The 9,684-nt window shown below is 34.2% G+C and overlaps 1 protein-coding gene across 1 annotated transcript in view; it reads right to left on the bottom strand.

Annotated features, from left to right (window-relative positions):
• Positions 1–366: 366 nt before the first annotated feature.
• DES (desmin) overlaps positions 367–9,684 on the bottom strand; it is a 164,978-nt gene continuing 155,660 nt past the window's right edge. Inside the window, exon 9 of the mRNA XM_044075870.1 lies at positions 367–2,494. Coding sequence (XP_043931805.1) covers positions 2,456–2,494 — 39 coding nt within the window. The 3' untranslated portion in view covers positions 367–2,455. The remainder of the gene's footprint in view (positions 2,495–9,684) is intronic.

Here is a 9,684-nt window from a genome sequence, read left to right as displayed (position 1 = left end):
ACAACTGGATGTCATTGCCCTCTGGGTTCTTATTAGTCCATAGTCAGCAAACTCAGTCTGAGGCAAAGGGAGCACAGGGGAATCATTGGAGATTTTCTGAAGTAGGTCAATCTAAGTAAGACTAACAGAAGGCCGGCTTGGATCGGACAAGTGTCTTGTGTCCCAATAGTTTCAAGGAGAGTAGGATGAAAAGAATCTAGTGCTTTTGTTAACAGCATAACTTCTGTTTTCTATTGTTCTTGCACAGTGATCAAAATATTAATTGATGAAACCCAAAAAGCAATAACAATGAATAAGATGCTGAAGGACTGTTTTTAATGTAGTACTAGTCAGAGCAGTAAAATGAAAAATGCTACCAATAGGAAATAATGAAATGGGGAAATTTTAATTCTGCATTTTACTTGGAATTTTCTGTAAAGGGTAACTATACAAAGTTTAGTTACAATAAAGCAAGTAAACAAGAAAAAACAGGTTCTGCGCTTTATTGACATATATTGCAGGCATTTGCATTGTTAACAGAACAAAATACTAAACCATGCAGTATACCAAGCAGCGGAATACTGCTGCAGTAAGGTACTCTTCCACATCACTCTTAGAAATCTTTCTTCCTTTCTTTCTTTCTTTCTTTCTCTGATGTTTCATCCAGATTTCATTTTGTCATAATCTTATTTACCAACCTAAATGGCCAGTTATTGCCATGAATTTCACAGATGCAAGGTACTTAATACTTGTCACAAGGCATTCAAAACTACATGCTCTTAACCCTCTGAGTACCTTAGGAGATCCCTTGCACATCATACAAAAGGCTATTACAAAAATGCATTAAGCATATATTTTTATAACTAACAAATAGCAGTTGCTAAACTGAACTATTCATTCTTTGCATACGGCTGAAGCTGAAAAGATGTCTGCAGAGACCTATACAGTTTGGTAAAGTGGCATTCTGTCCAAGATAGAGGATGATGTGAAAATTCCCTGCCTCTAGAAGAGTAGAGAATTTAAATAAGCAAGAAAATGTAGCATTGCAACAGCTCTATATTTGATGTGCTCTGAAGTTCTACATCTGAGAATATAGAAATGCATTACTTCATGCCTTACTTGCACACAGGTAGCAAACACCTAATGTTCTGGAGTGTTCTTTTGGATGCTCAAATAGGTCACACTAGTCAGTACATATAGGGTTAAGAGTTGTTTTTCTTCCCATTACTCTGTTACATGCTACTACACAACAGGATAAGGCTTCAGCAAGAATGAATTGCCTTACTGAGGCCCTTGTCCCATATTGTGTGTAGTGATGCTTGCTCTTGTTGTTTAATAAATTGTGAAAGGAACACAGATCTTGAAAGAATGATTAACACATCTTTTTTGTCCAAAAAGAAGTGGTTCTATACCATTGTTTCCCTTGTTACAACCTTACATTCAGCATTTCCTTCTGAACATATCTTACAATATACTATTTTCTGTTCATCTGCAGACCTAATAGAAAATAAAGGTTCTCTAAACTTACAAAACAGTAATACATAAAATGGTCATTTTTGAAGCTATACGGAGTGTAAAGTGAAATGATGCAGCAGTACCTCAGTCAGATTACCAGATTTTGTAAAATATAAATGTTTTAGTACCATGGTTAGAAACATCAAACAGAGAAATGAGTTTACAGAAGCTATTGAAGCTTTTTATAAATGGCTTCAAGGAATGCTGAAAATGTGATATATATATATATATATATATATATATATATATATATATATATATATATATATATATGTTTAATTCCATATTTTGTAATCTTGTGGTCACTTTAACGTAGGCTTTTGTATCTGTGTTAAGGAATGGAGCACTTCAGCTAAAATACTTTACAAAAACGAAAATGTGTAATTTTACTAAGCTTTAGACAGATCTAAAAAGAACAAACAGTCTTCAGTGGAAAGGACTGGTGTTATCCTTATCCACCAATATGTTGTTTAATACATGAAAATAGTCTGGAGAAGTTAATTGTTCTTACAAATAATACTGAAAAAAATGTTATTCAGGCAAGGAATCTTAACAGGATTTCATCTTGAACAAAAATGTCATTATTGATTTCCAGCTGTAACTATACAAGATTTGAAATAATCCATTATAGTGCAGTGTGCCAGCACATAAATAATGACAGCAAATGAAGATACAGAACATTGCAAATATTGGCAGAAAAATAGTTACATTCAAAATTAAGCATTACCCACTGAGATTACAGAGATGCTTGGATAGCTTAGTGAGAAAAAAGCAATGCTATCACTTGTATAGATAAAAATGACATGGATGCAATCTTTATGCTTCTGGTAGTTATGTCTAGTTCTGTTGTAATCTGATGAAGGTTAATTAAAGGCAAAAGGACTGCTGGGGTAAATCTGAAAAATGGAAGGCATTGTGTTGTTGGTAGTGCTTCTGTTTTATCTACCCATTTCTTCTTTTTTTAAATTCCTTCTTGTTTTTCTGTACTTTCATGGATAACCTGAATAAGAGAGAGAGAAAGAAAAAAAAATGTGTACCACATGTATATACAATTAATTTTCTGTTTCTCTGACAACACCTCTGTTCCCCCAAAGCCATTACCAGCAGAACACAGTGACAAGACTACTTTATCACAAATTACACAAGTAACAAAACAAAAACTTCACATTGACCTAAACATCTTTCTGCTTAATGCTTTTTTTGGATGGGTGAGGTAGAGGTGGAGGGTCTCCAAAAATGACACTCAAGGGACACCTGAGTTAGTGATAAGTTTTCTGCTGGTGTATATGCTATTAGCATTATCAAACTGCTCAATATGTCAGAAATTCTGATCTGACAATCTGACAAAAGGAAACTGACTCGTTTCTTGATTAGCTAGAAAGATGATAACGTATATTGCATATATATATATATATATATATATATATATATATATATATATATATATATATACACACACACACACACACACACACACACACACACACACACACAGACACACACACAGACACACACACACACACACACACACACACACACACACACACACACACACACACAATAAAAAGCTCTGTTATTTGCTTGCAGAACTTCTAAATTCATATAATTTGTCAGGTATCAAACTGCAATAAATTTGAAGACTACAGTTCCTGGGAGGATGGGGTAAATTGCTACATTTTGGTTAGCTCAGCAAGGAAAATACCAAATATCTTATACTTAGACCAGGAATTAAATTTTATGATGAGTGATTTTGTATGATGAGGTTAATCCCTCTGCAAAAATTGAGGGGTGCATAGCACTATGGCTGACAGCAAATTCTTAGTAAATTAGCGAAACATAAGCAGATTCCTATTAACTGGAGGAGGACAGTTGTGATTTTTGTTTCACCAAATTTGGAGCAAGTACTTAAGTAGAAAACTACAGACCTGTCAGGCTGAACAGAGAAGGAAATTTACAACACTTCTGAAAAAAAATGTTATAGACAATGGACTGCAGGAAGAATGGATTCAAAGATGAAAGTTCATAATAGCTACAGCTAATGGATTTCTTTGACCATATCTAACTAGTATATAAAGTAAAAATATACTTGTAGCTGCCAAAGGTGTATGAGGTACAAGCCAAACAGTACGTAAAAAAACAAAAACACCACCACAAACAACTGAATCCTTTAATAAAATTTGTTTGCTTGTTTGTGTCTTTCGGCTTTTCCCGGTTAGGGGTCGCCACAGCAGAACTCCGGTCTGCTAATGATTGGTAGTGGATTTTTACGTACCGGGTTACCAGCCCTGATGCACAACCTTCAACGAAGGCATGCCCCATTCACGTATGCCTCCACACAGAAGACGCTCTACTGAGAATCGAACGGAACAACGTCTTGCTATGAGGCGACAACGCTACCGCAGCACCACCACCGAATCCTTTAATAAAATATAGAATGTAAAACAAGTAAGGTGAAATAAAATGCAATCCTCTATTTTTTCTTGAATGATAAGCGGTTTCAGAAATATCCTTCTTCAGATCATCAAAAAAGTAAAAAAGTTAGTCAGTCCAGATATTGTTCTAGGATATATTTAGTTTAGAAGATGACTCAGACAGAAGAATCTGGCTTGTCAAATGGAGCATAGTCAGAATTAAACAGACATAGCAGTGTAGTGTTCATTGTTGAACTTCTCCCTTCCAATGATTTAGCGTTGCTATTGGAAGTGAAAGTTGGCTTCCTTCAAGATAATGAAGTGATTTATAGGAATGTTTAACAGACAGCTCAGGTAAAAAGGATGAGAAGCACTACAGGAAGGTTGATATAATCAACTTCTTTTGAGGGGTGAAGCCATAGGTATTTTTAATTATATAAGTGATACAGTAAAGCAAATGTACTGCATTTGTGAAAGGTTAAACACACACTCGCACACTGAGAAAATAAAAGCAATAAGATTAATTATGATAGAAACTGAATACTAGTAATAATATTCAGATAATTACAAGGACAACATAGTCCTCTAACATATGCAAGTATTAATAGTTAAAGGTTTATAGTTAACAAAAATAAAAAAATAAACTCACAACCAAACAAATCACCTGCTATATTTAACCATAACTGTCAGTCTTCCATTCTTATATGTCAATATCTGAAAATGTTCTAAGAACAAACAGCAGATAACTGCAAGGAAACAGTAACAACCTAATGAACTGGGCACCCAGTATGTCCATTATCTTCAGTCTTCCATCCATAAATGTGCCATATTCCCAAAATATGGCATAAACTGAATGGTTTGATCACAGTGAACCACATACATAGTAAAAGGAAGACCACTTGCACTACAGTAGTCGAAAACACGGGACAGTGTCTCATATTTTTATCACTTAATACATCGGCAAACATACATTAACAGAAAAGAAACCATATTAACATTTTTCCATTTGTATGCTTTACACATGATATATCTTTTCTTTCTTTCTTTGAAACTATCATGAGTCCAACATTACATAAATTGCTGAATTCCTGCTTCCCTTAAAACTCACTCCTCCTCCTCCTGTACATTATTCTGTATGTAGTGCTTCCACAATTACCATTTATTTCTTTGCAATTTACTCATTTTCTTTTCTAAATATACCTCTTCCAGTTCTTTTATCTTTGTTTATAATATTTAGTACTTGAAATACAGTGGGTTTAAATTCTGATTTCCCTTTTTTAGCAATGGCCTTTGGCAACCAGCAGAATTAAACTTAATAATTCAGATCCTGTGTCTCAGCTAAAAAGAATAATTTCCTTAGTTTAAGCCATTTACTCAACCAATCAGGGTTCTCTGTAGGGATTTTTTAAAATCTGCCAACTCACTACACTCTCAAAACATAAGCTCCAGTTATCTTTCTCTTCCCTATCATATCTCCAACATTTGCTATCTACTTGAAGAAAAAAATTCATTGAAGTCTGCTTGGGGTAAAAAAAATACCTATACTAACACTTCCAAGCAATGGTCATAAACATCTGCACTTTGTTGCATACTTGGGAGTCATATGTCTGTCCTCCCATTGTTGTCTTGTAAATTGCTTGACCAGTATCTCTTCCCAAACTTTTCTAACCGCCTCTGATTAATTCTTATAATTATTATGCAATATTTTCTATGCCTTAGTGATTATCCTTTTTTTAATAGCAGCTTCTGTTCTAGATTCATCAAAAACTCTGTCAGAGCAGGTCTTTCACCTAAGATTTCCCCTAGCCCTTTTCCTTTGCCTATACTCTGATATCAGTCTATGGTAGGGAAGGCAGACTTCAGCCTTCAATCCAAATGTCTTCTTGGCTTCATTCCACTGTATTACCTCTCCCTCTCTAGTCATTTTCTCCCAATCCTTTGGTTCCTGTGCCATTTTCTCCAGTAAATTCTATGTCCCTCTTGCTTAGTTTCTGTACTCCTACTTGCAGTCATCCCTACTGGCAAAATCTCCTTTCTCCATCCTCATGTTAACTTAGTTCTTAAAATACTTTTCTACTACTAACAAATATAATATTCTGCATGATTGTTATTATTCTCCTTAAGTATCTGCATCCAAAATCCCGCTCTCTACTTATTTCTTGAACTCCCCCAAGCTTTATCATCTTCCCTTTCCATTTTGCTTATGTTACATATACAGGCCTAAACTGTGTAGCTCTAAAGTATCCCTTCAAATCAGATAACCCTAAACTATCTTGTTGTATTGGAAGGTTTTAACTTATCCCACTTAACTCTTGCCATTTTCCCTGCCAGATAAATTCCTTCATCTCTTTATTAATTATTTTACACATCTTTTCCTCTGGTTGATAAACATATGCCTGACCCATATATAAAAATAAAGGGACTAAAAACATTTTCACTGTTTCCATCTTACTACCTAGATCCATAAATAAGAGCTTCCAGTTTCTCATTTTTTGTACTATATATTTTGTTCTGTCTCTTCCCATATACCCTTAGGTGCCATGACAGAAGCCTTTTTAAACCACACTCCTAAATGCTTCATCTTATTGTGTGCCCATAAATATGAGTATTGCTGAATCAATTTGTGTGTGGGTACATGCTTCATGACAGTATACTTTGTTTTATCTTCATTAATTTGATATCCTGAAAAGACCTGAAACTGTCTCAAAATTCTCTATAGTACACTGAGATGCCCTTTTCTGGATTTATCAGGTACAAAATAATATCATCCTCAAATAAAGTCTACTTTTGTTGATTAACATACCAATTTTATCTTTTCATTTCTGAGTCTTGTATTTTCTTTGCCAGTGGCTCTAAATATTAAGCAAATAATGATGAAAAAGACACCCCTGCCTGGTTCTTCTGTTTAAAGACAATTTATCAGAGAGGAACCCTCCCACTTTAATTCTTGCATCCAATCTTTCATATAGCTTCCAAATTAACCTTATTGTATCAAGGAATTCAAATGCTTCAATTAACCTACTCATAAGATCCCAGCTTTTGCCATATAATGCTTTTTTTGCATCAAGACCTACTAACAACAGTGTATTTTCTTACGTTCTGCATGTTCTGGATCATCATTGTTGTATTAATGTTGTCAAATGTTTGCCTTCCCTCCAGATAAAACACATTGATCAATAATGATCAGTTTTGGCAACACTTTTGTAACTGTTTTAACTAGTATAGACATTAATATTTTGTAGTCATGGTTTAAAATTGAAATATATGTAGCTGAGTCTGATGGGTCTTTACCGTCTTTAGGTAGCAGAAACACCACAGCTTTCTTCCAAGTTGTAGGTGCTCCCCCTTCTTTTAATATACTGTTAAAAAAGGTTTTCCAGATCTTCATCACTTTCATCCTCCTAACTTCCAAACTTCCACAGGAATGCCACTTGTTTCTATAAAATTTCCTGATGATTGATTATACATTACTATTTTTATCTCTTCTTCTCCTATCTTAACTGTTATTTGTTGAGCCTAGTCTACCTCTAACCTTCGTATAATTAAGTCTTCCATAAATATTTATATTTGTGCTCTTTTTTATTTCCACATTTCTCTGCTTTATACAAATTTTCATAACATTTTTGAAATATCTCTTAATACTGCCACAGGATCTCTGGTTATTTTTCTTTTATAGGCTCCCTAAGGTTGATCACAACCCTTTCTACTTTCTGCTGCCTATGTCATTGTACTAAACGTTTTTGTGCTCTGGAGTTATTATCAAAAAAAAAATCACTGCTTAACATCAGACTTTCTAAACTCATGTAAGTTATCCAGGAACTCCCTTATTATCTCTTTAGCACTCTGCATTTGTGCCTCTTCTTGTCCTTTGAGATTCCCCTTAATCTGCAATATTTTTACTTTTGTCAGACCCTCTAGTAACTTCTGTTTATTTTTAACCATTTCTCTTTATCTTTTATTTCTAATTTTAAACTCTTGTTTTCTTTTCATCCCACCTATTAGCTATAAATTCTGAAGCTATTTCTGTCTTCCTTGATAACTCTTGAATAATTTCCATTACCCATTCTTAAATTACTCTGTTTTAACAGGTAGGAGGGAGAGAGCTGATGTCTTAGTTTTACTTCATTACCATGCATTTTTACATTTATTATCCATGTATGATATGAAATAGTTACTAGATGTGTGTCAAAGCTTTCAATTAAATGCACAAGTTTCTGTGAAGTTTCTGTGAAGTACAGTTTTATCTAGTCAAGCCCAGTACCTTGGGGAATAATATATACATTCTGTCCAACTTCCTACTACTGATTTCACATCTTCCATACCAAATATTTTTATAAATTTCTTCAGAATTCTACCCTCTTTTGTTATACTTTCCCTTATAGGTAGACCTGATACATTGTCAGTGTTACAAATCAAGTTCCCGTCTCCACCTATAAGTAATATTCCTTGCTGAAAGCTGATAATTTCTCCCTAAAATTTTAAGCTCCAGAATAACAATTTTTGATAATCCTCCTCCTTTGCAAATATGCCTTTACTACCACAAATCTATCATTATTTTTGCCACTATTGAAACCTCTCTAGCCATACGTATAATTACACCCATTTTCCTTTGTCCATGATAGTCTTCTGAATATTGATTCTTAAATCCTTTCTTTGTCAAATTCACATGTGCATTTCTTTCTAAATGTGTCTCCTGTGGTATTGTAATTTGCACTCTGCATTTCTTAATATAATTTTATATTATTTTCTTTTTTCCTATACCTGTAAGGCCATTTATATTCCAAGATAATATGGATAGCATAGGCATTATGGCAAAAAGTTATTGTTCCCACCTATTATTCAGAGTCTATATTATATGTTCGAAGTTTGAAAACTTTGAACGTTCAGTAATTTAATTTAAATGTTCAAAGTTTCAAACATCGAACATATAATAAAAAAAAAAAAACAAAACTAATGGCTATAGACAGGGGGCAAGCCACCCTGCTCCACCCACACCCCCCGCTCTTTAAATATACCAACTCCGAGACCGCACTGCAGTGCAGTAAGGGAAATATTTAAAGAGCGGGGATGTGGGAGTCAAGGGGGGCTTGCCCTCCTGCCTACACTAGTCAGGTAAGTTCCTTTTTTTTTAATTATATGTTTGATGTTTGAAACTTCAAACATTTAAATTTGATTATTTAATGTTTGAAGTTTTTAAACTTCGAACATATGATATAGACCCTATTGTACATGTCATTTTTTTTGAATGTGTAAATTTTCTGTTATAGGCATACACTAATGTTTGACAGGCTGAATTTTTATACAGTTTTTCTTTTCATTTCCATTTGAACATGTGTGACATTTTTTAAGACTTTTTGTTTTAATGAACACCATCAAATATAAAACTAAATACATTTTTGGAACACCCCCATCCCCTATTAACTTAGAACAAATGCGCAAAATTATGTGCATCTTCAAAAAGAAGTGTAACCTTCCAGATGGGAGCAACCCTCCTAAATCTACCTAACCTAAAATTAAGGTTATCCATGCAAGAGCCCATGCTACAGCCTGCAGTCCCACTTACACTGATTGCTGTCTATTTTTTTCTTATTTCTATGATCCTCCAGATGTGAAAAACAGCTTGTATGCTTTTAGAAACCAGCAATGTTTAGTCCTAAGAAAATGTGCACTGGTTACATGACCAAAAAAAAAAAAGCTACACTGTGCTATTAAATGCATTGAAATATTAAGGCTGCTAGAGATGCTTCTATCTTATTCGCTTCCAACAGTTTCAAAGCTT

This window comes from Protopterus annectens, chromosome 6.part1, assembly GCF_019279795.1.
Source record: "Protopterus annectens isolate FY-2018-M chromosome 6.part1, PAN1.0, whole genome shotgun sequence".
Classification (NCBI taxonomy): Eukaryota; Metazoa; Chordata; order Ceratodontiformes; family Protopteridae; genus Protopterus; species Protopterus annectens.
This window is presented reverse-complemented; position numbering and strand designations above follow the sequence as displayed.